General features: G+C 40.7%; 2 protein-coding genes across 13 annotated transcripts; both read right to left on the bottom strand.

Annotated features, from left to right (window-relative positions):
• Positions 1 to 892: 892 nt before the first annotated feature.
• LOC107317338 (pancreatic alpha-amylase-like) lies at positions 893 to 12,177 on the bottom strand. 5 transcript variants are annotated; one of them, XM_085510989.1, is made up of 15 exons: positions 12,112 to 12,177; positions 11,224 to 11,331; positions 10,831 to 11,014; positions 10,000 to 10,224; positions 8,614 to 8,832; positions 7,160 to 7,306; positions 6,683 to 6,880; positions 4,959 to 5,189; positions 3,966 to 4,099; positions 3,755 to 3,877; positions 3,545 to 3,644; positions 3,258 to 3,379; positions 3,032 to 3,157; positions 2,444 to 2,526; positions 893 to 1,263 (listed from the first exon to the last, which is right to left on the bottom strand). In XM_085510989.1, exons 5-15 carry the CDS (start codon positions 8,782 to 8,784, stop codon positions 1,244 to 1,246), a joined length of 1,455 nt encoding a protein of 484 aa, XP_085367115.1. In that variant the 5' UTR covers positions 8,785 to 8,832; positions 10,000 to 10,224; positions 10,831 to 11,014; positions 11,224 to 11,331; positions 12,112 to 12,177; the 3' UTR covers positions 893 to 1,243. The 5 variants fall into 5 exon arrangements, with proteins under 5 accessions (XP_085367115.1, XP_085367113.1, XP_032302017.2 ...); XM_085510987.1 differs by lacking the exon at positions 893 to 1,263 and having other exon boundaries at positions 1,345 to 2,526; XM_032446126.2 differs by lacking the exons at positions 893 to 1,263; positions 10,831 to 11,014 and having other exon boundaries at positions 1,345 to 2,526.
• Positions 9,999 to 26,732, bottom strand: RNPC3 (RNA binding region (RNP1, RRM) containing 3). 8 transcript variants are annotated; one of them, XR_014932600.1, is made up of 17 exons: positions 26,505 to 26,732; positions 26,141 to 26,188; positions 25,205 to 25,323; positions 24,030 to 24,110; positions 23,174 to 23,285; positions 22,628 to 22,696; positions 21,859 to 22,007; positions 21,021 to 21,146; positions 20,323 to 20,459; positions 19,348 to 19,509; positions 19,096 to 19,190; positions 18,959 to 19,017; positions 17,481 to 17,613; positions 16,726 to 16,798; positions 13,083 to 13,160; positions 11,224 to 11,331; positions 9,999 to 10,224 (listed from the first exon to the last, which is right to left on the bottom strand). XR_014932600.1 is itself a non-coding variant. In XM_015869899.2 (15 exons), exons 1-14 carry the CDS (start codon positions 26,709 to 26,711, stop codon positions 16,739 to 16,741), a joined length of 1,557 nt encoding a protein of 518 aa, XP_015725385.2. In that variant the 5' UTR covers positions 26,712 to 26,732; the 3' UTR covers positions 12,942 to 14,037; positions 16,726 to 16,738. The 8 variants fall into 8 exon arrangements, 2 of the variants coding, with proteins under 2 accessions (XP_015725385.2, XP_085367111.1); XR_014932602.1 differs by lacking the exon at positions 11,224 to 11,331; XR_014932599.1 differs by lacking the exons at positions 9,999 to 10,224; positions 11,224 to 11,331 and adding an exon at positions 12,274 to 12,363 and having other exon boundaries at positions 13,083 to 14,037.
• Positions 26,733 to 27,883: the final 1,151 nt, after the last annotated feature.

The raw sequence follows: 27,883 nt of genomic DNA, 5'->3' as shown, positions 1-27,883 counted from the left end.
AGTTGCAGTCAGTCCGGAGACTACTCTGAAACTGCCACGCAATAGGCTTCGGAACAAACGCTTTCTCTTCCTCGTGCGGCACCGGCTCAAGTCTGCAACATATCCGTCCCATAGACTGGCATCAAAGAAACATACTTTTTTAGTGCCGTCAGCTGGATGGATCTTCTAACCAAGGATGTGTGTATGGGAGGCCTGAAAACACAATACTTATTTTTAGCCAACATAGTGACATCCTTTACACTACCTATGTCGCAGACCACAACTCAGCAAAAGCTGAAGAGAAAAATGCAGTGTTACACATGAAGTGCGACACAAAAAAGTAAGCCCCACTGCAGCTGATATGCAGCAAAAGATACCCTCGTACCAGGCTGGCAGAAACTCCAAATCTGATTGAGTTATCCCACAACTAAAAATAAAAACACATTCCACCAACTTTAAAAATTCAACTAACAACAAACAGTCTCTGTGCGACACACCCAAAACAGTAATTCAATTCTTTGGACTCGTAAAGAAAGTAAATGATTAAAACTAACATTCAACAAGGTGAAAGGAAATTAAAGTAAGCTCAAACCCACATGTCACTTCAATCGCTCTTCAATCAGTATCAGTTCTATTACAAAATACCTCTTATCTCTTCAACAGCTGAATCTCAACTTAAAGTCTAAACCTATGATTGTCCTTACATCAATCATTATTATCATTACTATTAACATATTTATACCCCGAAAAAACAACCTTATATAACCATTAAAAACAAACACACAATTCAAAAATCCATCAAATTTGTTCATCTACTACTTCCCTGTGAGAGACAAAAACTTTCATAAAAAAAGCCAACAAAACATGCTCTCCTGCTTCCACCTGGACATTCACTTTAAACTACTCCACTCCATTAAATGCCATAATATTTATTAGTGACAAAGTCATCAAACGTCTTGAATGTTACCTTAAAATACATTAGACAACTATGTCCACTCCTCAGAACCACAGAACTGTCAATAACTAACCGTCACACTAACACCCTCATTTGCTCGACACTTCTTCAAAGTGTATTACCCCGACATACCGGTAGGCACAATATATGACGGGGTCCTTTCAAAAATACTTTCCATGCTCTTGTTCAAACTGTGCTTTCACGCAGACAATATGTAACAAAAACAATACCTTAATTAATGACTGTTTAAAAAGTCCCACGTCCACTTTCTTCTCCCGTACTTTGCTTCCATACGTGCATTCTTGTTGCTTAAGAATCAGTTGGTGTGGCTTCAAAATTGAACAAAACGTCATAACACTGCTAAAATCTGAGTTCCTTAGCAGTCGATATCTTTTAAACGACACGACATCTTCTCGCTCAAAAGCAGCAAAAAACCTTCAGATTGCTTTATTAACAAAAGGCACATTACAATCACTCAATATGATTTGCGTTATTCAAGCTGTTCAGCAGGAAAAAAGCAGTTACGACGACATCTGAATTCTTCACAATGCTGAAAATAGCTTAAGATGCCAAAGGCTCTCTGAACCAAATCAGAAAGGTGAGGACAGAGTACCAGAAAACACGTCCAGTTATTCTTTTTAAAAAATTTTTACATGGAGATTGTGATGCACTCGCCTAGCACACAAGACAAAGACAACTGTTTTCCTCTAAGCGATACACACTACATCATCCGTGCTCTTTGCTGACATCACGCTAAGTGACCCTTCCGGCTGGCTATAACAAACTTACATAACATCTCTCAGCCTTGAAAACGCATCATTTACTATTCAACACAGACTTGGATTTCAACCTCCTATTCCTTCTTTCCTCTCCCATTACTGACATTTCAGATAATCGGGACGGTATCGCCTTAAAACCTACCCATGGTATTGCCGCTACTTACACTGACATAATACTATGATCCCAAATATGGAAGGGGAAAAATCAACACTCTTCACATCCACTGACATTTACATACAATGGCTACAAAGAATCACAAAGCTATGGGTAATCACACCTGGCACAAACTGTATACATACATAGCAGCACAGCCACAACTTAGCAACTCAACATACAGTTCACACACACAAAAAAAAAACCTATTTTCCAAAGCAAGCTTTTTAACTCCTAACACACAAACACAGCACATTGCCACTAACGATCCATTGGCTACAAAGCAAGCCAGCTCCATAACAAGTCCGCGTCGCGGCAGAGAGCGTATCTTAAGCCTAGCTAACGCACATCCCTGCTTATTCTGTCCATCTCTCCCGGCATCTTGTTGTCACCGAACTAGACATTCCATGAGATCCAGCTGACCTCTCCTTCTTCCACATAACAATATTAAAAAAAAAACATTTGCAAATTATAACATGGCATCAACGTGAATTGCAACAAATGGATCTTCTTCACTGTTACTAATCTGGAAATTAGCCATTCCATCCGAGGAAACGTACACCTGCTTTCCCGTACATGTGTTGCCTTCCTTTTGACCGGAAATGACATCGCAGTAGGTACCGGCGGGCAACCCGGTTTGCAAATTGACATTCATGTACCTATGTGAAAAGAACATTGCTTAAGCATGGCTTAAAAAAAAGGCATTTCAAAGGAGGCAAAGGACCACCAATCCTAATGTCGTTCAGCCGCTCGCGAGGGTTAAGCGGCACAAGGGATTTCTCGGTATTAAGGCCCCATTTCTCTGAGCTCCCTTTTCGGCCCCTCACAGATGGAACGCAACCGTGTTAATCCGTTGTGGACTGCAGCTGTCCATATCACTGACGGGCAGGGATGGGACAAAACCAAACTGTACAGACTGCTCCTACGATAGGATGCGTGCTGCTAACCACAAGTAACCTCCTAACCGGAATCGTTCAACCCATTATGGTTGTGTTAGAACAGACAGCGTTGGCTGCAGCGGGATGAGGACAGTGAGAAACTACCCTCGCCGCCTATAACCGCCAGAACTTACGCTGGTAATGCTTACGCCCCGGTCGCTACCCTACCCACGGCCTCAGTTTATCCATTGTCACCTCATACGTGGGTGTCCCAGAAATCACTCACCAGTCATCATTATTAAAGACAATGAAGCCTCTGTTGCCGCGACCGAAAGCCACTTGATTGCTCCCGTTGTCCCACCAGTTTGAGAAAGGCTGACCGTCTACCACATTACGGAAGATAACCATGTTCCTGCAAAGGCAAGGAAGGGCTGTCGTTGCGCCCACAGGGGTTCCACGGTAACAAGGCAGGTGACACTAGCGTCACCGCTTTCACCACATTGTTCTCCCACCTTATTTGTCGCCAGCGATGTTCGCAGACCCAGTCGTTGCCGCAGGTAGTATCCGGGTTGATCGGAACAGACTTCGTTGATCCGTCCGAGTTACTCGGTGGTCCGACCCAGTTGTTGATATCCTTGCAATTAAAAAACACTTTTCAAACTCTGTTCTGGAAAATGCACGCAGTGTATCCAGAGAGGGAAGTTACACACGGCTCCCGGCATCCACCTGGAATATTCAGCCCGGGACACAGAAACTGCTTAATTTTGATGAGCCAAAAACTTCAGCCCAACAAACTCACCACTCCATTCTGGAAATATCTCGGCCAACGATAACTTGACATCACCCGCGTAAACCCATACGGATGAGCGAGCATGAAACCGACTGCCATTTTATAAAGCCTGTCGGATAAAAAGCAAAACATACAGTGGTAAGAGACGTGACGCCAAACAACACACAGGCAAGAAAGCACACCAGTAAACGTTACCGGCCAGACGCCGGCATTCCTCACCTAGCGTCCCAGAAGCTGAGAATGGAAGCTCCGCCTGCCCCGTGCCCGCGCTGGTTGTCGTGGTTGTCCACAAACACCAAGGCTGTGTCGGAAGGCACAAAGCCCCAGCCTTCTCCCCAGTTCCTAGAGAAAAACACAAGGACCTGATTCTACCCCCCTCATGTTACATGCACAGCTCATTTTACAACACTTATGGGACATTCGCCCTTACTTTAAGTAGGCCATCTTCTCTCCGTTCCACTTGCGCATCACCGTCCCCAGTTTTGCGCCGTACTTGAATTCCGTCACTCTCCCATTTCCAAAATACTGACTGCCCGTGATCGGCTCTCCTCCCAAGTCAATCACCTGGAGCATAAAAAAAGCATTCCTTGATGCTAAAACACAAATGGGTAAAAAACACCAAAGACATTTTTTAAAGTAAAAATCAGTACGTGAAGTAAGAACGTGATTGCAATTCCTTTGGAAATAGCATTTAAAGCTGCCGAGTTTATTTTCCCTAAGCACAGCCGTGAGCTTCCTCTCATTTTCCTCACAGTTTCCTTACTGTGACCTATCGGTACAGCATTATTATTGCCTGGATGCTATCAATGTGCATCTTTTACCGACGCCTCTGATTTCAGGACACAGAATCCCACGCGAGCTCCTTTCTCGTTCACCTGATGTAACTAAAGATCATTTCTCAATCACCATTACATCTTACTGGTCACACATATTTAATAACATCAATGGAGCAAATTTAGCATCTGCAGAACAATACCTTTGTTTCAGCTCTTTGTAAAATTAGTTACACAAACATAATAAACAAAAACATTTGAAAATATCCAAGGCTGCATATGCACTTTCGGCCCATTGTCATTTATACCTTCCATTAAAACTGACGCACACAGAATCTAAGCTGCAGAGACTAAAATGTTACGTTTTTTAAAAATCACCTCAAACTGTAAACTGTAAGTCACATTACATTTCCCAGGTAATTAGTGCCATGAGGCCCCAAACGATTGAGGTGTTTTTCCTGTCGACGGCAACTTGCGTGCACATTAGATATTTCAAAATATGATTATTAAACCTTGACGTCATTTCATATCTAAGCTGCAGGGTGCTTGGGACTATCCGAAGCAAAACATCGCCTCAACTTGCAGGTCTGAGCACATACGGCTCCTACATAAATATGCACATAAACTAACATTACAAAATTTAATAATACCTCCTGATAAATGAAAGGCTTAGCTCCTGCAGGAAACCATTTACGATTTAGATCTTTCAGCTCCTCTAAAACCGCCTTCACGTCCCCTGGCCACATATGCTTGGCGGCGTCAATCCGGAACCCGGCGACGCCAATGTCGATGAGGTAATTCATGTACTCTGCGATTCTGGAGCGCACGTAGTTCTTCTCCAGGGCCAAATCGAGAAGATTAACTAAGCGACAGTTTCGGACCTATACAAACATTAAAAAAAAAAAAAATTTGTCCATAGTAAACCAAAATGATTATTCAACCTATGTTTCTGTAACTTTCTTTATCTAGATTACAATATTAAAAGACAACCTTCACAGAGACATCAATCACAATGCATATCTTATCACTTTTGACAGTAACTTGCACAGACCTTATATACAATTTTCTATACATAAGGAGCATTTAAGAAAACCTCAGTTGACCGACACACGTCTGTAAGTGCTGAACGAATGTATCCGAGAGGCAAATACTAAATCCATACTTAATTTTTTAATGCAAGTAAAGGGCAAACATATAGAATTTTTCAACCGGCATATTAACGTGCAGATACATTATTATTAAAAGTTCACTCTTAAATCCTACACACAAAAAGGATATGAATTAATGCAAATTCAAACTCACAACTAAATTACAATATAAAGCCTTATAGAAAAAAAAATAACATCCTCACACCCTTTCTGCTTACATTTCCCATATATAAGAAATAATAGTTTCAAAAAACATTTCTGTATATTCAATGTATATTGAGCAAATCTCACACTGGAGATTTCATAGAACACACTTCTTTACATAAAGGGTAGTTAAACACTAAAATAGGCTCCCCAGGGAGGCGGTTGAGTCACCGTCCCCAGATGTGTTCAAGAGCCGTTTGAATGTGGTGCTTAGAGACATCATTTAACAGAGCGTCGTTAGAGTTATGGTACTGTGATTAGGCTGTGGTGGGACTTGATGATCTTTGAGGTTTTTTCCAACCTGAAAAATTAAATAATTCTACGATATCCGTGGCCACGCATACATCGGTCTGGATACACAGAGGTACATCAGACTATGTTGCAACCTGTACTAAATAACTGGCAATAAAAAAGATCCTTTGGAGCTGCGCGAAACTGTGGGGACATTCAATGCCTCCCACCATCCTGCCTATTCCCCAGCATCCCTCGACCTTACACTCAGATTCACAAATAAAAAATTACTTTCAAAAGGCAAAAGATGCTGTTTTAAAAAACAATTAAAAAACAACAACAACAACAAAAAACAGACAGGTAAAAAAAAATGCATTAAAAAATGCAAATCTCTTTCTTCTGAAATTGAGACTGACACAAACTAACAAATTAGAGCAAGAGAAAAAAAGTAAATCCTACTTTTATACAAACAAAGTAAACAAACGAACCCCTAAATAGATCCTACGACCTTTCAAACTGTCTTTATAAAGTACATAAGCATGTAACTTAAGCCTGAAAGCGAGCCTAAAATGGCTCAAGTATAATCATCCGTTTGCTCAGGATGAAGAAGCGGAATTCACATTACTAACGCTAACCTCTGTTATCACCGATTAGCATGGCTTTCCATGAGTTCAGTTTAATTTTCCTATGTAACGCCGGACAGTAAAGAGCAGCCAAAAAAAAAAAAAAAACCCCCCCCCAAAAAAAGCCCAACAACACATATAAAAATGCATTACTAGATAAAAGTTTACCTGAGACAAATCTCGATAATCTTCAATGTCTCCACTGCGGGATTTACACTTAGCGTCATTAAAATCCCAGGCAGAATATGGCACGGCTGGAAATTCTTTCGTCTTGGCGTTGAAAAAGCTTCCGCAAGTCGAATGATTGCCAGCGCCGGCGTTACCTCCGCACATATGGTTTATTACTGCATCCGCATAAACATATACCTAGACAATAATACAAAAATTTCAAAATAAAAACGCTCCTTCCCACAGCACCGCTATCCAAAACATATTCTCTTCCCTCTCGTCTCCTGCAGTATCCCTCTACTTCTGCTGGCCTCCTCCCCCCGGCAATTTAAGATAGTTTTATTTACAGCACTGGCAATATAATACACATCTCAGTGAATTGAAAAAAATATTTAGTCCACAGCAACCACATCTTCTGCATTACCCAGCTTCTATAGCCTTTCACCGCTAACGCCTGAATGCTTTCAAAGCACTTACGCCGACATTGTTGCACCTGGTCACCATGTCTCTAAATTCAGTTTCGTTTCCCGAACGTGTGCAGAGTTTGTAGCTGACCGGCTGGTATCTTTCCCACCACGGTCGCGAGGGGTCACTGATGACGAGATTTTCATTTGGAGGTGAAATCTAAGAGTAAGATGGTACCGACAGAGTTTTAATGTTTTCACAGTATTTTTAAGAACAAGAACACGAATAACAAAGATCAAATAAAACCCTGCAATGAAAGCCGAATGTGGGCTGCAATTAAAAGACTTAGGCCCAGACATTCAGTATTTGAAAACAAACTATAAAAATTATATCCGTGGATATTGATGGATCCTACTCATTTTGGAAAATGCAGACCTCAAAGAACAAATGAGCCAATTGAAACACCGTGGACCGGGCTGCTAGAGAAAGCCCAAAACCAGGAAGGAACAGAAAGCTAAATGTCTACAGTAACATCACTCCAAAACAATTCTTTTTGACTTTACATTTACATCTCAGCAGATAACCACAAAATCTCCGCGAAAAGTGGTAGCCTCGGTCCCGCTTAGCTGTCGCACGTCTACAATCGCCTCGGAAAGTCTGCATCTGAAAAAACCTTTCACTCTGAGATCCTGCCACAGTACAGATTCAAAAGATAGCCAAGTGTATATTACAGTCTGAAAAAAACAGTTTAAAATCACTTAGATCCACGTCTGCAAAAAATGTTGCATTATTTAAACATTATGTGAAACTCCTCACTCAGCCCAGTCCTTCAGCTCCTGGGCTACCATAAACAGACAATCTTCAGCAACATTCTCTCATCAAACAAAAAAATAGAAGCATCTCAATAGCTGGCCGCTCTCCAGCCGTAATACCCTGTCCGCCCAGCACTACCGGTTCTAAAGAAGCAGGTGTCTGTTCTTCAGACCTCACGGACCCTCCTTGACACACCTCCAACAGAGCTTGCACTCGGTATATTTCTGTCCGTTCAACAAAGTTCCTGCTGATTGTAGTCTATTATCGGCTCGCTCTGACATGCTTCACAGAGAGAAACCTGTCAGTCTAGGTGAACCCGGTTAGCAGCCTTTCACATTTAAACAGTTATTTGTAACCTTCATTGCTCAGCTTCCTCTTCAGGAGCCCTTTTTCTCAATCAAACTTTAGTAGAATGTCTAGTTCTCAAAGGGCAGATGAACGTACATTATTCAAATCATTAACAAAAACATTTAGTCGACAGTAAGGATTTCTAATTCACCTAATTGTAACAGCAACAGCAAAACACGTGCTCTGGAGGGATAAAACAAATTGACTCTTACATAACAGCAGCCAAGGATTACACCCGTCACCATTTACAACTAACATTCTGTTTTTCTTGCTTATTATCTATCCTTGCGTGAACTGAATATTTCAGTCTGAGAAGCAATCATCTATGAAGCTATTTCGCTACCTACTGCTAGAAATACACATACCTGAACTCCTCCAAACCCGTTAGGAGCTAAATAGCGTTCGCACTCCAGAGCGATATCGGCCCAGCGCCATTCGAAGAGATGCACGATAGACGTCCTCCCGGGCCGAGTGTTGGGGTCGTACTGTGCCCGGCAAAGCCCCACAATAAACAGAAGAAGAAAACGGACCCCCATGGTGTGTTCTGTGATCAGCTAAGCTCTTCTTATTGCACATTTACTTTCCTGCAAGAGGGTAAAGTGCACATTAAAAAATAGACATTTACTTTCCAGTGGTAAACTCTGGCATCATATTTATTTACACTACATTAACATTCTGTTTAAAAACTGGTTTTACCTAAACCGTACTGATTTAAAGACATAGGCCACACTACATTTTTGAAAATGGTATTAGAAATAGCTGATTTGATCTTTGCAATTTTTGTGGGTTTCTAGCCCATCCTTCTTCTTCCAAATCAGCAGTTAATGAATCTACTGGCCTTCTTAATGCCTCCAAAAAATCAAATGTCAACACGAGATGGACAATATAGTGGTACCGTTTCCTCTTATCAAAATTATTCTATTCTGTTATGTCACATGCCACTAAGTTATGGCAAAAAATTGATGACTGCACATAACCTTGCACCTGGACTCAAAAGGTCCGCTACCTGCCTCCCCACATAAACGCACACCTGTCTCGCGATTCTTCATGGATAGAAATACTGAAGAAGCACTGACCAGGCCTAGAATGCAACGGTAAGTTTTTAGAACTTACTTCTAGATCGGGTCTTGAAACTCTGTCTTTTGAATCATCCCGAACCATTGAGTTATGAGCCCGAGTATTTTCTAATACGATGTTTGGAACTTGGTTTATAGAAAAAGATTTATTTCTTTCCCACACACATGCCAAGCTGCTGTTCTAACTCCTCACTACAATCACATAGCAATTGATTTTAATTCTCTGCTACGTTGTTTGAACGTTCCAAAAGATTTAATGCATTTAATAACAGCCACGCCACGAAGGACACGGCTGGCCGTTGCTCTTCCACAATCAAAATGTCTTTAACTAATCCATTTAAATAAACTGCCATGTGGGATGGGGAATAAATATTTCCACTAACTTGCAGCCAGCCCCCATTTTTCAATTACAACCACAAGCTCATAACACTGTGATTCCAGAAATCCTTGGATATGTCTTAGTATAGTTTTAAATAGAGGGGCAATGTTCTGCCCTTTAACCTATTGAAAGATAATCCATAGAAAAGGCGTTTTAACACTTTTAGTTTGGCTGGCTCACCAAATGAAACAATCCAAAATTTAAACACAATGGACAGGTGATACAAGAGATGTAATAACAGAGGTTCCAACACAATACAAAGGTGTTAAAAAGGAAAAAAAAAAATGGCCGCTCACCCATCTCCAGAGATCTAGGTTCCTAAGGGAGACAAGAGATTCTTCCCCGGTGGCGGTCAGCTGTTATGTAAGGTTTAAGTGAGGTGCGGCCAGGCTCCACCCCTTATAGTCATGAACCTGAACTGCCTTTGCCTGTGCTCCCGGGGCTGACCGGGTCGTTTCCACTGGTACTCGATCGCTGGTTCTGTCCGTGACTCAAAGGTAACCGGGCGACCCAGAAAGAATCTAGGGCACAAAGGGAGCACAAAGATTCCTGGTCAATTTCACATGGGAAACCAAACACTTCAGTGAATGTTTAAACATGAATATGCAGCCCTCTGGTTTGCCATGTGCACGTTTTCCTAATTTAATGTACATTTGAGAATGCACCCCCAAAAACTACAACCTACAATTATACAGAAACCCAAAGAGCATTTTATTAACAAATCTTAGGAAATCTTTACAAAACAAAACTAAATCCCACCCTTTCTCTCTCACATTCTTATTTCATGGAAAGGAAGATACACAACTCTCAGCAGAGCTGCACTCTTTGGAGCGCATTCAAGCACAAAATAGCTTATCGCTAACAGCAGTCACTGTACATAACAGACAGACTTATTTCAGACCAATATATTTCGCTTGATCTGATGCTGGAAAATGAAGTGTTTGTTTACAGTTCTTTGGTTCAGTATATAGGTAAGTTCCAGCTGAAAGCTGCTATTCAGTGTTGTTTCTATCACTGAAAAAGAATGCTCCTTTCTCCCAACAAGTACATTAACACAAAACAAACCAAAAAAGATAGGTTTTCTCCTGTGAGAAATGCAATTCACCAGATCGGTGGTGCTTACTTACACACATCAGTCCCATTCACAGTTTGGTTAGGGGCAGGATTTTATCCCCTTGCCGCAGGCTTTGATTTTTGTATGTTCCCTACAGCAGAGCACATCCTGATCCAAACGGCGTTGCTACTCTTTTACAAAAAACACTACCAGGTCACAACTTCACAGCTCCATGCTTTCATGCTGCTTGAGCACACCTATGTTATAGCCAACAAAACAACCACTGAGTTTTATTGCCAGGGAAACAGACCCACGCCTTTGGTTGCTCAAAGCAAAAAAGAAAATTAAGCATCAGAAAAGTTACACAAAGCAGTAGCAGCAACATACTTTGACCCTAACAACATCAGGCCTAGCACTTAAGGAAAAGACTGAATACAGGATCTCATTTCATTAAAGTAAGGCTTACGGCTGCTCCGGCTTCAGCACGGGCAATCAGACAAGGGCAGTGCTGACATCTCCAACACACTCAGAAGTCTCTGGCTTCAAAATGGTCACGTTCCACGTTTCAAAACGTCTGTTGGAAATAAGAGAGAGCACAGCTGACTGCAATTCAGAGAACAAGGAAGGAGCTGATCCCACTCGAGGCCTCGCTGCCCGCACCTGGCTCCCCTGCTCGAGAGGTACAAAACTCAGCTGTTATTCTCCAAAACAACACAGTTGCTAACAACCAAAAAATAGCTCATAAAACAAAACAAAAAACAAACAGTGAGAACTTGAAGTTACTAAGTTAGCCCTGCACATTTAAAACACTGTCCTTCATATCTGCCATCGCCTCTTCAGTAAATAACACCACACGTGACATAATCCCAAACCAATTTCTCAGCAGCCGTGACGTTCCTATTTAACAGGCTACGTCGGCGTTACCGAAGTTACAGCAGTGCTTTTCTTCACGAATTGTGCTTGTTTACAACCACACAGCGAGGCTCAGTGTAAGCCCCGTTTTGTCAGCAGCCTCCCGGGAGCGAACCTTGCTAGCTCTGCGTTTGCCACATGCCGACACGGCGATACCCGAGTGGTAACAACTACTTTGCCGCAGAAACCGCAAGTGAGAAACCTCAACCTTTCGCGAGACAATGCTTTATTCCCGTGTCGCCTGGCATTGATTTCATTTCAGGCCTTTTGTTTATTTATTTACGTGCGTTGAGAAAAATAAAACCTTGACAGCAAAAATAATATCAAGCTGAGGACCGCGGAGAGATTAAGGAACGAGCAGATAAACATCGAAACCCGCCAGCCGGACAAACAGCAGCCAGCCCCTCCCCCCCCCCCCCCCCAACTCCCCCGCGCTGCTTACCGGGCCGTTCAGCCGAACCTCCGCAGCTCCGCCGGGCCGACAGCGCCGGGACACCGCCCCCTGTGCGCCGAGCCCGCCCCGTAGCACGACATACTGCGCTGCGGTGGGTGGAAGCTCGCGGCAGCTGCGTCCGAAAAGCCGCCCCTCTGCGCGTAATTGTGGTTCTTTCTTCTTTTTTTTTTTTTTTTTAGGGCACGCTTCAGCGGAAAGGCTCGCGCAGCACGCTCGCACCAGCGGCTTATGCAAAGCGACCTGTGACCGAGGAGTGACAGGACTAAAGCATTTCCTGCTCGGGGACAGCATTAGTCCACCGGGCGATCTGGGGAGCGCCGGCTAACAGAAATGTAATGTAAGTTCCCTTATAATGTGTCGCAGCTACCGGTCAGTGGCGTCCCAGAGTGGCCTCGACCCCAGGTCGGGCAGCGCGCTGCTCAGGGTGCTGCCCCGCAAAGGACGGGTGTGACGTTGGGACCGAAGTAGGACAGGTCCCGAGTAAACCACGACCATAATTACAATGGAAACCAGTAATTATACGGCATGAGCTCGTGCCAGAGCGCCTGTATTGCTTGGTCTCCAAGAGTAATAAAAGCATTTACACATAAATGAAATTACCCTTGAATTTACTTGGTATTTTACCCTGAACAACATACTAAAACTTCATACCGGTGCCTTTGAATACAACCTGAGTCACCTCCGACACTACAAAGGACAACAAAAGTCGTCCAAAAGGTAAACAAAAAAACCATGAACCATAATGAATGGCAACAGAACCTTTGTGTCTTGCTCCTCCTATCCACTCACCAACCTCCCACCAAAAGAAAAACACCACATTATGAGAAATAATTTATTAGAGATTTCAAAAGCCAACTCACATACATTTATCCTGAAAGCCTTCTGACAAACATACGTGGAACATTTAAGATGAGGAAATTTATACTGTGCCTCAAATGCTTTACAAATGCTCTACGCACAGTTCCGGAGTCCCGGCGATTGAACGGCTTCCTCCTCGGGCCTGAGAGCTCTCGGATGGGATGGAACGCAAAAGGAACCTGGAACATCACAAAGACGTGTTACCGGCACCAACACCCAGAGCCTGGTGGTGACTTGCTTTCTTTTGACAACAACATTGAAAGACGGTTAATATTATAAGACTTCAGAGCATCTGAAAAGAACTGCCTCGGCAGGGACAGGCTGTATTAGTTTTATATTACGGTAAATGAAAAATGATAATGTAGTATGAAATCCACAATGACAACAAACATTTACCGTCACCAACAGTACCTCAGTGAACGATGAAAGAAACAATAATGTTAACAGTGGCTAACAGTTCAATTCTGAACTCTATGGCTGCACTGTGAGACACTGTTGGATTTTGCTCTGCTCAAAAACAAAAGACACGCGTACAAACTTAAAATCAACAGTTTCTCATACAGCAAAACAACAGTAATCAAACGTTCTAAGAACGTGCCAACCCTTGAATAACATTAATCACGGCCATGTGATGTTTAAACCTAGATAATATTCTAATGACTTATTTGAAGACGACATCCTCAGAGCGAGCCCAGCACAGCTCCGCACCCATCACTAAAATGCTTCTAGCTCAGACAAGCTATGGAACTGTATCAGAAATAAAATAAATTATGTGACCTTTGAGGAGAAAGGTGAAAGCCACCTTTTAAGATTAGGAAAGTTCATTGCAACTATTCACCCAACAGTTTTTGTTTTTTTTCCCCCTGGAAAAATGCTATTTTTAAAATCGATACATTAACTCAGGGTTTAAAATGCACGAGCTCCTCCCCAAACCTACTCCAGGTGAAAGTTAAGAGGTGGTCAAGCACTACAGGAAACGTTGCACATAAAAGGATACAACGAGAAAGGATACACTCTGCATGACAGTATTACTGCAGTATTTACGCAGGAATGTTTCTAAAGAAGAACAGCAGAATGTTGTTTAATTTTAAGTAATTCACAACATTGCACACACATTAAATTTATGCTGCCTATCGTAAACAAAAATGCACAACTTAACAAATACAGTTTTGACCCGGTCTGATGAACCCACCGTCAATAACTCCATATTGAAAGGAACATCCATCACTTGATAACTTTAACTACATGGACAATAGCAAACTTTGGTTTCCTTAATTCTGCCTCAGGTCTTTGGCATTTTACACGCTCGCTTTCTCCATCACATCCAAAACCCAAACGTGCTTCTGCTCAATGCAGGCTTTCGCATTGCTTCTTCTCCACCAAGAAGCTGGTGACCTCTCACCAACCCTCATGCCAAGAAACTTTATTGTACCCACAGAAAAATAGTCACCCCAAATACAAGCAGATATTTTTGTCCATCGAAAAAGGCATTTCAGTTAGCAAAAAGTCACAGTGTTATTGTAAACCATTGAGTTGTTTTCACTACCAAAGAAACAATATTCAGACAGAAAGTAATGTTTACGAATTAATCACAGCTGCTTCCTGTTTAAAAAAAGGAAATTCTAATTGATATAAGTTAACTTCTCTTGCAGAGGAAAAAAAACCACAGTGATGCCATACAAATCAAACTTAAAGTTCCCCGGGTGTCTGTGTGCATTTCAGGTTTAAGTAACGGCATTTTGCATCACATATTAGCATTCAGAGTGTTTCAGCAGACACGGGGAAAACAGGTTCCATGAAGAAAAAGGGTTCCACTTCATCAGTAGTGTGCAAGTGAATAGAATACTTTGTACTTTGCCTAAGATTCTTAGAGATTTCAATTAGTCCACAGTGCTTTAAGTGAGCATCACATATAAAGGTGTGGAAGAAGTCCTATCTGCCATACACTAAACCCCTGTCACTGAAGCAACCCACACAGGCCTTCACATGTACAAACAAGTAAGTCTTGAGTAAATGCTCATTTAAAACAATGCTTCAGAGTTAATCATCAATGTGATTAATGACATCGCAAGCACCTGGTTATTTTCTTTACGCAATTCAAATACTATTTAGCACATTTAGTGAAGTCAAAATCACATTTAATGCACTAAGCTGGTTGGAAAACATGAGATGCCTAAAATGACCCTTCGGACTTCACATCTAAAGCTTCCCATGAGTTAAACAGTACTTCAAGTTTCCTTTTTCCATTAAAAAACATTTTAATAATATTCTTAACACATTCTAAGGAAAATATAGCAACTACTTTTTACTTCTTTAACTAGAAAGAAATAAGAAAAAAAAACACATCTGCACACCCTCGGTTCCTCACAGCTTAAAATCAAAACACATTCGTCTGCTTTCAATAAAGAGTACAAAGAAACACCTGTAACAACAAGTCATCTTTAATCAAATAAAAAAGACTAATTTTTGGGTTGCAAAATCTGAAAGTCAAAGTAGCATCTGTAAGGCCAAATAGCACCATAGAAATCAAGTAAAATAGCTCAACTGATACCTGATGAAAAGCCTCCAGGCAGAACAAGAAGCCTACAACTGCAGCAGCTTTCACTAATGGAAATACTACCCTCAAATAACGATACCAAGGAAATCAATACACTTTTTAACACTTAAAACCAGTTGCTCACATTTCAAACTTCCAAGTTGGATTTTTTGTGTTTTCCTTTGTTTGTTTGGCTTTTCTTTCCTAAATAATGGCAAAGGCATATATATTTTTAGTTATACATTAAGGAAATATTATTCTGAAGCGCTCAACCTAAGCTTCAAGTTCTAAGATAAGGAGATGGATAACCACAGTAACATTCAACCACAGTACGGAATTCAGAATAAAATGCTCTCCCAATTTGAGCTCCCTACTTTATCAGAGGGTGTGGGCTGAGAACGGTGTTCCTGTGCTAGCATCTGAAATAACTGGTGCAAACATGAGACGATTCACGACTTGAATTTTTGGGGGCCACGACAGTCTCACAACTTCGCTTTAGTACAGAGCAAATACTTAAGACTAAAATGCTAGTTAAGTAATGCTGTATGATATGAAGTCATTACTTTTAGCAGAAAGGTAATTTATCATCAATTTAGACAAATATTAAAAAACAATCATCACTTGTATGCTCCGTAGCAAAGGAAGCCTCAATTAATGCAATATTAAGTAACATTTCCTAAGTCAAACAAGCTAAAGAGAAGCTGCAGTAGTACTAACATCTCATTGACAGAAGAGGCAGAAGCAAGGTTACTGCTGGAAATTGATATTCGAAACTGCTTTAAGCCATGCACGGTGGGAATAAGGACAGGAAAGGTCAAAGCTGCCACCTGCCCCTTTTGAAGACAAAACCCCAGAACATTACTACATATGTAACTGCTCCAACTCCATTAAGTCATTCTCCTCAGGTTCCAATCTCCCAGGATTAATCAGAAAATACTGACTACTATCCTAGGTTCTCAAGACTGGGAAAATAACAGACTCCAGGTTTCTAAACAGAGGAAGAATCAATCCTTAATCTTATACCAACTATGCATCCTGCAGACAGGTTTCCTCATAGAAGACCACATTTTAGGAAAAAATACTGTATGGAGTATTTCTCTGTCACTATTCTTAAAGCAACCATACAAAATAAAACAAAACAAAAGTAGTCAGCAAAATGAAAAAAAAAAAAACAAAAAACAATCAATTTTAAGGCAGAGAATCCATACCTTTTGCTGTGTTCTACTTTTTTCTTTTAACTTCATTGGAATCCTGCTTCGGTCTAGCTGAACGAGCAAATTGCTGAGATTCTATTAAGGACCACAAGCATCAACGACAAACACGGGTCAATCAATAAGCAACGCAATCCTAGTTAAAGATTAGAACCTCAGTGATCTGCAGTGTACTTCAAGAGAGAATATCTCATGGTTCACACAAAATTATGGAACACTTGAGTCAAAAGTAAGAAAGGATGGGAAAAGATTTCCAACTGAAACAGGACAATCCAATTAAAGAAGAGCAGAAAAACCCAACATGATATACGTGTCCCCAAAGTAACTAATTTGTATGCAACCATTTAAAAAAAAAAAACAAACTCAACCAATAAAGCAAAAAACATCGTCTCCAAACTCTGCAAAGAGAGGTTTAAGGAATTAAAAAACCCTACATAATTTAAAAGCAATGAATATACATGTTAACGATCATTTGGATTGGGCTTGCAGTATCAAAGAGAAAATAACAGAAAAATAATTAAATCTGAAGTACAGCTCATTTACTTTCTTATTTCAAAAATGCTGTCCCTGGCCTACTTTTAAGATATAATAGATTTTACAGTACTAAACTAGATTCTGCTGTCTACTTCTCCTAACATCTCTCTTCTTCCCATAAATTTCTAACAAAAGCAAAACCCTCTACAAAGGCAGAACTAGACACTGGCAGACAACTCGTAAAGCATGTCATGTAAATATTTCAAAAAAAAAGATACAACAACCATGGGTTTTTCAAATAAGACGTATCCATTTACTTCTTTTAAAGCTTTAGCAGCTGCTTTTTCATTAGGAAGTCCGATGAAAGCCTGACCCTTCATACGGCCTTCTTTCATTAAACGTATATCGAACCTAAAGGGAAAAATAGAGAATTAGGAAACCACAGAATAGAATCCCTGAATCAATAAGGCTGGAAACAACCTCCAAAATCATCCAGTCTGATCATGCACCAACCACCAGTATTTCCCCACTAAACCGTGCCCCTCAGTACATCTAAATGTTACTTGAACAGCTCTAGCCTGACCGTTCTTTTGGAGAATTTTTTTTCCCTAGCATCCAACATGAATTTCTCTTGAAGCAACTTGAGGCCGTTCCCTCTTGTCCTTCAATGGGAGAAGAGGCCGACTTCCCTTCTCAACACAAACTCTTTTCAGGGAGTTGCAGAGAGTCATACAGTGACTCCTGAGCCTTCTCCATTCTAAACAATCCTGGCCCCATCAGCCACTCCTAAGGCTTGTGCTCCAGACCCCTCGCCGGCTTCGTTGCCTTTCTTGGAACGTGGTCCAGGGTCTCCATGGCTTTCTGTCATGAGAGGCCCAAAACTGAACACAGGACTCCAGATGTGGCCTCATCGGGCCTGAGTACAGAGGGACGATCGCTTCCCTACTCCCGCTGGCACAATCGTTTCTGACAGAAGCCAGGATGACACCGTCCTTCTTGGCAACCCAGGCACACTGCCGGTTCACATTCAGCCAAGGATTGACAGACATCCCAGGTTTATTTCTCCCACATAGTCTTCCAGCCATTCTGCCGCAAGGCCACAGCATGGTCAGGGGGTGCTGAGGCCAAAATGCAGGACCCGACACTTGGTCTTTAATCAGTCAGCTTAATCCCATCAGACCAGGGAGGGCGCAATACCAACCTCTGGGGAATACTGCTTGTGACTGGTCACCGGCTGGATTTAACTCCATTCACTACCTAATACATGTTTTTGTTTTTTCTTTAAAAACACCTCCATATTTCAAAACTCCGATACAATCTGAAACAGCAAAAACGGATGCAGTACCTACGTGCAGGAATTTATGCCATCAGAGACCACTTACATTCTGCCTATGAGATGCTGTTTAGTAAAGGTAGAGTTAAACTGCAGGATGGTAAGTCTGTGTCCAACTACAGCAAATATCACATATACAAAACGAACAGATTCACACAATCACTCATTCCATATTCAGTACACATTGCTCAACAAGTAGTATACTTAGTAACTGAAAAACAAAGGCAAAATAATAATCATTAGAAATTGTGGAAAATAATCCTACTTCCATACTTGTGATAATGATTTCATATGGGAAGGGCTCTTCCCCCACCCAATAAAGAAGCAGAATCAGAAAGAAAATAAAGCATAAGTAACTGGATTTCAAATTACAATTCTTCCTAATATTAAATAGTCAACATAAAATATTTCATTTTAACTTACATATTTCGTTCCAGTTCTGACTGGAAGTCAACGTATCTTCCAAAAATGAACTTGAGATCCTGGAATTAAAGTGATGACTTAAAGAATGTTGCTAAAAAGCCTTAGCGAAAAATATTTCATTTTTCTCATTTACGTACTTTTTCTTGCACTTGTTTAGCCAAATTCTTCACATATATCCGGCAATTTGGTTCACCCGGCTCATAATTTTTGAAAACAGAAAATTTTTCCATTTCTTGAAGAAGACAGAAAAATAGACAATTGTTTCATTATTTTAGCTAAGAATAAAACAAATTGTTGAATAACCTATAGTAAATTAATAGAGACAATACTTAACCTTCTTAATACAGAGCAAACAGCTACTATTACATAATTTATTGCAAAAGTTGTACCTTCTCTAGAAAGTCTGTTTTTCTCTAGTTCTCTCCTAGAAATAAACTCCGATGGTATTTCATCATCTTCTTCTTCCGTTTCCATTTTATCATTTGAGCTAGGAGCTGGGAAAATCCTTCCAAACCCCGTATTATTGATTTCTTCCGTGGTAGCATACAGATCTGTAGTGAGAACACAATATACAAAAAGGTCATATGGTTATTCACAATAGAACAAAGAGCAAGCAAAAAGACTATATCCCTTTCATTAACATATAATTATAGCAGACTCTGTAAAGAAATCTGAACGCACCTTTAAGAAAAGTTATATTAATTCCTGACTGGACAAATATAAGTTGTTCTACAAAATCAACTGCGGTACCAAGAGAAGTCACAGCACGTGCCTGTTAAATTAAAACTAGCCCTGCTGTTCAAAGCCTGTATTAATGGTTTACTTATTTTTCATTTAAAGAAGCTCAAAATACTGAAAAACAGAGTAACCACAACCCTATAAGAAACGACCACACCTTCACTTTTGGCACTGTCCAGAATTTTCAATGCAGATTATCAGTGTAACACAGAGAAAATGCATTCTAATACTACACTCTAAGAGATGGAAACCCTAAAATTAGTCCAATCCATTCTATTACAAAATACAATATGGAGAATACATTTGTACTATGCTTCCTATAGGCAACGTAAACTTTAAAAAAATTTTTAAAAAAAGGTGCAGTTCACCGTCAATACACATACTATAAGGACAGAAAGACTTTAAAATCCTCTACATCCTGCTCTGTATGAAAGCTCATTACTCACAAAAAGCAACAAATGCAGACAAGATGCAAGCTGGAATTCTTACGCTCTGGTGTATACTATCTATGAAATCTTGTCTGACACAAAGGAAAAAAGGATTGCCAGGTCTGAATTTTAGCAGCCTTACGCATGCTGAAACCACGTGAAGTTCACATTAAACAAAATAAAAGTAAAAACGCTTACCATTTTTTCCTTCTCTTTCCGACTTCATCTGAAGAACAGATGGGATGTCAGTAGTAATATGGAACTCAATCTTTTTAAGACCCACATGCTGCGGTTGCTCAAACACATCTGAAGGTGACAGGGTTGGGTGCAAATTACTGTTCAAAACAACAACATGTTACAGATTCGAACAGGCGCTTATTTTTCTTATTATGCTTAATGATAGCTTTTTGCAACTGGCATTGATGCTGCACTCATACAGTGTGAAAAATATTCCAACCCAAATGAAGGATTATTGCTAGATAGAAACTGCGGTGCAGTACTGTGTCAGAGTAGCCAATTTTAAAAAATCAAGATAATCTAAATATAAACAGCTTTTATTCTCCTCCCCCAACCCCAATTTTTTGTTTTACACAATTACCTCAAGCAATACATGCAGATCACATCTATCAGCACTGTAGCATAAAACTGATTTCTTAAGAGAAATGTTTTTTGATAGCAAGAGGAAAAGACAGAAGTAGAGACATACACACTAAGGCTATTAAATAGACTTTGGTTTACATTACATGACTACACTACCTTGCAAGCAATTAGGCCCAAATTACATACCAGAGAAGACCTTTATTAAAGTAGCACTACAGAAAACACGATGAGGGGAATGACAGTGAGCAAAAAGACTGAATTTTCTGAAAATATGCAAGCAGAAAAGTAACACAAACCTGTGAGGAGTACATGTAGGAACATTCAGTAAGTCCTTAATTCTCTGTTTTTTCCTAACGCCACGTTTCTTTGTGTTTATTGGTCTTTTAGGTTGAAGGGTCGCTAATTCCATCAATTTGGTCATTCTATTATAGAGAAAACAATGTTAAATAAAATCCAATTAAGTACACATTTTATTTGAGAATGCTCATTTGTAAAAGTAGCCCTTCTCCCTTCCTTAAAGCCCTTGAAATGCAACTTTTCAGAATGTCAGTTATTTGTCAATGCAGGTGTTTTCCTGAACACAGCTAGTTACTTCCTCATTTACTTCAGTTTCAGTAGCAGATGAAGATGACAACTTGTTCATTGACTATCGATTTAAGGCTTAAAAACAGCTCAAATGTAATTTATTCCCAAGCCTGCAAGAGAATCGCAACCTCTTTCTATTATTATTTATCCTACCAATACGCACTCGATTGTCAAAGAACATTTTGAAAGTCAGAAGGCAAAATTATTCAGGCTGAGTTATTTAAGTGGAAAACTGAAGAAAACCAGAAAACAATTTATTGTTTCATTCATTATACCTGCACTCTCTTTTCCATTATGAGTTCTTGGGTTTTTTGTTTTCCTCAGACAAAGTAAGAAATCCAAACTTCTGTGCACACGTAGCTACATTCAACCCCCTACTGTCATTCAACACAGCTCTATCCATCCTTCCTTTCACACTTACTACAGAGTTTCTTTACACATCAGGAAAGACTACCTATAGGCTGCAAGCGTTCAGAGATTAAACCTGTGGCTGAACTAGTATCCAGAGAAATAAAAACTATGAATTAAAATAAGGACTAAAATGCACACCTCTCTTTTTCCTCCTCGTCATCACTTTCATATTCTGATTCATCTCCGCTAGACACTTGCTCTCCTTCCTCTTCGGGCAAAGGAGGCTCTTCAGGAGGCGGAGGTGGAATTGGTGGGGGTGGCACAGGCACTGGTAAATACTCTTCGTACTGGTAAGGAGAAGAATGTAAAAAGAGTGACAAAAGATTTTTAAGTAAAAACTTTGTGCATCTTGTTTCCCTTTGTATGCAATAAAAAGCCAAAGCAATACATCACCAGATAGTAAGAAACAGTTTTTTAGAGTATATTTACAGTACGTATATACACATTTATTCAGACAGATTTACTCACCGTCTGGATAAACTACATTAGTAATTAAAATTTCCAGTAAAAATATTTCTAATATGTAAACTTCTTTTATTTTGAGGAGTTAAATATATAATTAGAAACACCATCTCACTGGGGATTTTCATTTCTGTTTCTACACTGCATGTAGTTCGAAGGACCTTTTTTCAGAACACATAAAAGCAGCCCTGAGCTACTAAACTATTTCAGTTTCCACACAAAACTTTCTGACAGCTGTCAAAACAACACCATTGTTATAAGCAGTGAGGATTTCATGCCAAGAATCTGATTGCTCATTAAGAGTATGGAAACCCATATTACAACAAATTACCTACAGAAAAAATTATCTTTCAAAGCTTGAACTTTGAATCTCTGATCACAATTGTTATATTTTAAGCTGCTACTCCTTCTTCCAGTACCTGCATAAGTATATTTAAAAAGTTACCATGGGAGGACGAGCAGTAATTGGTCCAAAAGGCGGAGGAAGATTCATTTTATTCATAAGATGAAGTACCTGAAATGATTCAAAGTAAGAAATACTTCCACTAGAAAAATAAAAACAGTTCCTTGCTAGATATCACAGCTGGTTACTTCTGACAAGTATCACTAGTTTTAATGACAGTACAATCACACAGGCTACTAAAGCACATAAAAGCCAGCAAATGAGACGCGACAATAATGGTAACTGCAAGCAGCACCCCAAAAAGGCAAGTAAGAGGTACATAAAACATCTCATTATGAAATTATAAGCGCTCATAAATCAGAAGATCGCATCCAGTTAAGCCTTCCACATCAGTGAAGTAACAGTTCTCGTCAATGAAGTCTCAGCATAGCCACCAATTAATACTGGTTAACACTATCGCAGGACAACTAACTTGTGCTTAGTAAGCCAAAAATTATTTCTATAGATACCTACAAGAGGTAAAAGGACGTGCTTTTATTTTTGTACTTTCTTTTTTGCTGTTGCGGCTTTTTTCTCCCCCCCACTTACCTGGACATAAAACTTGGGCACGCTTGCCAAGGCATTTGCTATATTTGCTAGAATTGTACTTGAAGGTGGTGGATAGAGATACTTGAGGCAAGAATTGATGGGAAACGTGAGGCTGAGGAAGAACAATAAAAACATAAAATCTTAGCTCCAGTGCCACAAAACAACTGATAGCAAATAATTGTTACTAAAAAGTTTAGCTGAAAGTTACATATGAAATATCACTGAGATACTACCATTCGCTCCACAACAGTTAGGTATCATTTTGACTGGCTGGCCCATCCACATTAAGATTTTAGTGCTGGGGCGGTCCATCCCCTAGCGTATGCCAGACATACCGGGCTTGGACACAAGCTAAATAAATAACCACACATGCAGAAAGTCTAACTATCACCAGAAAGAACCAACATCTTCTGACGTCATAAACCCCAAACTCTAAGTGCCGGATTAATTAGCCCCCAAAGAACATTATTCTTCATGCAGGCAAAAATACAAACAGAAGAAAAACCACACAGTCTAAAACCCAAACGTCAACAGTACTCCGCTGTTAACATTAAGAGCATCCACTCAGTTGATGAACTCCCGAGAAAGTGACAAACTACACTAGAAGACTCGTAGGCAACCTACAGTTTCATGTCTCAAAGTATCAGGCATTACTCAACTATAAGGCTTCTAAACTCAACGAACTATGAATTTTACCTTTACAACAATAAATGCCTACAGCATTTCTTTACATGTAGGAAAGCAGCACTACATAAAACTAAACTACTACAACCTCTCTTATTCAACAGAACATAACACATATTTCAAAGTAAACCTTAACAGAACAAAAAAGTTTAAAAAGAAAAAAAATATTAACCCGTGGCTAGGTGCAATTCCATTCTCTATTTTAAGACAGTTTGGTTCTTTCTTCTCTTCTTCCTTCACCGGCTCTTCTGAACTAAAAAATAACATTAATTAAAACAGGGAAAAAGTTAACTGCCCTACATACAACCTCTCGTATCAAACATGCAAAAATATTGTAAATAGATCAGTATAATATTTTTAAGAACTTTCATTAAAGGCGTTACTACAGCAGGTACAACAGCCAGACATTTAAGAAAGGCCTACGCAATGAAGGCCTATGCAAATAACTATTTATCCATATTAAAGAGTCTCCTCGTACCTATACATCTCTCATTTAAACCTATTCACAGGAAAAGAACCAAAACTACTTTGTGTTACTCTTCTCTCAAAAGCTGTAAGATACAAAGTATTGATATTGACTTGTTCATTTTCAGAGCGTACTAATTAACTTCTAAAAGCTCTACAGCCAATTTAAATTAAGCACAGTCACACAGCTTTTTATCGCCATGCAGCACACTGTACAAGTAAACCTGAAAACTTTACTACACAATGTGTTTTTTAATTAAATACTTGACAAATATTTGAAATCCAAACTATCATAGTTCTTGATGATACTATAATTAGGATTTTTGTAATTTTATTTATATATCCTTTGAACACTTGAACAGAGAATCAGTTTCACGTTTTATCTGCTCACGCTTCAATACAGATAAACGCAAACTTAGGTAGTATAGCCTTATGCAATTGTAACTCCAGGTGTCACTTTTACCCAACTGGATTAGATTAGAAAGAAACAGTAGAAAAATACCACATATAATTTCTGACAGAAAAACTAAACTACAACACTGACACAAAAAAGAAACAGAAGAGACTCCTAAGCACGAGGAACCTGCGTATCATAGAGGTAATCTTACACAGATCGGAGTCTCACTGTAAATGAAAACTGGCAGGGCGATCTGCCAGCAAAAGACTAACCTATAGGAATTAGGATGGGGATTGTTTCAAGAATACACTCAATGAACAATACTAATGGGAGGAATGCAATCATTTATCTAGAGATTTCAACACAACTACTGACTATACTCAAAAGCTATGATTTATCCTTTTACTTAACAGTACCAGAAAAATGTCACGAATACAGAATTTCATTTTCTCAAACACACAAAAATTGAATTATTATCCACATACCTTTTACATTTGTCTGAGACCGAAGGCTGGTTAAGTACCTGCACGCTATCTTGCTCCTTGGCAAATTCAACCACTAAAGTGTGCCCTAAAAGTTTCAGTTGATGCAGTCTTGACAAAGCCTTCAAACCATTACAGTGGAAAAAAGAGAGAAACAGAAGAGGGAAAAAATCAGACTGATTCACAGCAAGACTTCAAATTTTAAACCTGAATACAGTAGTGGGACTGCAGCCTTAACAACACTTATTACCCAGTCTAGTAAACCTCTGAATTCAAAAACAAACGTCTCTCTTACAAACTAACCACATGCTGAGGTCTACCAGTGCTATCTCAGTATTTGTAAATAGCAAATCGTGATGCCTAGTCGTTACATGGTAAAGCTCGTTTCCTATTACTTTATGCAAGTGTTTGGGATTGAGTTTTTTTTGCAAGTCTTTCACTTTGTTGTGCTTTAACCCTGCAAGAAACTGAATACCATGCGGCATTTCACTCACAGCTGCCTCTCCCCCAGTGAGATGTGGGAGAGAGTAAAAAAAATAAATAGCTGTAACTCACAGACTGAGATAAGGACTATTTACAAAGATGGAAAAGAGAAATAACTGCAGTTATATTAGATAGATAGGAAGCTCAGAAGTATATGCATTTGAGAACCAAATGATGAGTAAGCAATCTCTCACCACCTGCTGACTACCGTCCAGCTGGTCCCCAAGCAGCAGCTGCCTGTCTGGCCACCTCCCCTCCATTTCTCAAGGGGTTTTCTCCTGCATGATGCCATACAGGACGTAATATCCTTTGGCCAGTTTAGGTCAGCTGTCCTGATTGTCCCCTCCCAGCTCCTCAAGCTCCCCACCCCCCTTGCTGGCAACACAGTATGAGAATCTGAAACGTCCTTGTTTCTGTACACTACAAAAACATTTAATAACAAATTGGAATACAAACCTTTACAGCAGCGTTTTCACTAGGAAAAGTAGCAAAAGCGGTATGTTTCTGGAAAACAAACACAATGCCGTACTGAGTTCAAACATTAAAGGTATGGAAATACCAAGTTAGCTCTCTTCTAACAGCAAAGCGTGGCAAAGGCTTAGGGAACGTTCTTTGTACTAATTCAGAATAAGAGCTTTCCGCATTGCAGGGAAGTTAAGACCTTTCAGGGTTCCCTCCAACTCAAACGACTCCGTGACTATGAGCGGGCACCCCACCCTCCCCCGCTCCTTCCACAGTACGGCCAAACCGAGATCCCCTCCGTGCCGCACCGACCCGCTGAGGAGACGAGCGGCCCGCCTGCTCCCGCCCGCGCCCTCACCAGCCGTCCGTGGCCCGACAAGACGCGCACGGCCACCGCCCCGAAGTGCTGCAGCAGATCCTCCTTCTCCGCCGCGGTCAGCTCGGCGGGCAGGTGCCGCACCAGGAGCGTCCTCCCGCGCCGTCGCCCCACACCGAGCTCACACTGCCCCGCGCCCAGCGCCGAGCCGCCCGCCCGCTCCTCCTCGCCGCCCGCCGCCGCCGCCATTGCACCGCGAGGCCGGAAGAGGCGGCAATGGCTCCAATCGCGCGAGATCGGAACTTACCGGATCTTACAATGGCTGCGGCTGGACGCGTGGCGGCGCTGTGCTCATGGAGGCGGCGCCTGCTGTGTCACTCGCTTTAACGGCTGGCTCTAGTCAGGGACGCTGGGGTGAGCTCCGGCTGCTCACGTGCCGATCCTAGTGCTGGGTGATCCAAGACAGAGAAGGTACGAAATTCTGGAGAAGAGGAGGCTCAGGGGAGACCTTATAGCTCTCTATAACTTCCAGAAGGGAGGTTGTAGTGAGATAGATGTCAGCCTTTTCTCTTGTGTAGACAGTGATAGAACTAGAGGGAATGGTTTTAAGCTGCGCCAGGGGAGATTCAGGCTGGACATTAGGAAATATTACTTTTCGGAAAGAGTAGTCAGGCATTGGAATGCACTGCCCAGGGAGGTGGTGGAGTCACCGACCATGGGAGTGTTCGAGAAACGCTTGGATGTGGTGCTGAGGAATATGATTTAGCCTGGAAGTATTGGTAATGGTTGGACTGGATGATCTTGTAGGTCTTTTCCAACCTTGATAATTCTGTGATTCTGTGAAATCTGACTCGGGCAAATCGGAAATAAAACTGCAAAAGGAAAAACTTCCCGTGACCCTCTTTCCCTGACATTCGTTATAGTTAAAAGCTTGTCTTCAAAGTAAAGTAGATGTTAAAAGCAGTTGTATTGCTTTCAAAATACTGTTTTTACCACGCTCGAGATGATGAGACTTCTCTTTACTCCTGCTGCTTTACCGGAGCAGCAAGACATCTAGGCCATTCTGGCATCAGGTTAGTTGTGCATTTGGCAGAGGCAGGCAGCATCAAAACCATCGATCTGTTAAGCTGTTATCCGTCACCGCTGCCGAAATGCACAACCTGTTGTCTCACCGTGCTGACATTCCGCTGTCTGGTCTCCATAAATGTTAAGCAAGTGTTGATTAATGTCTGTGGGTGCAATTTTTTCCACCTGGAGGAATTCAGTGACTCACCTTTGCTTTACATGCACTTCCACGCCAGACACCAAAAAGTACCAAAAGTATGGATAAATTTGCTTAGAATTCTGCTTTTGAGATCTGACCGCTAGATGTCGCTGTAGCTCACTTGCAAACGATACTGTTATGTTACATCTTTGCTGCT

The sequence above is a fragment of the Coturnix japonica genome, chromosome 11 (assembly GCF_054131305.1).
Source record: "Coturnix japonica strain WE chromosome 11, WE-NBRP24, whole genome shotgun sequence".
In the NCBI taxonomy this organism is placed as follows: Eukaryota; Metazoa; Chordata; class Aves; order Galliformes; family Phasianidae; genus Coturnix; species Coturnix japonica.
The sequence above is the reverse complement of the archived record's forward strand: the minus strand, read 5'-3'. Positions and strand labels throughout refer to the sequence as shown.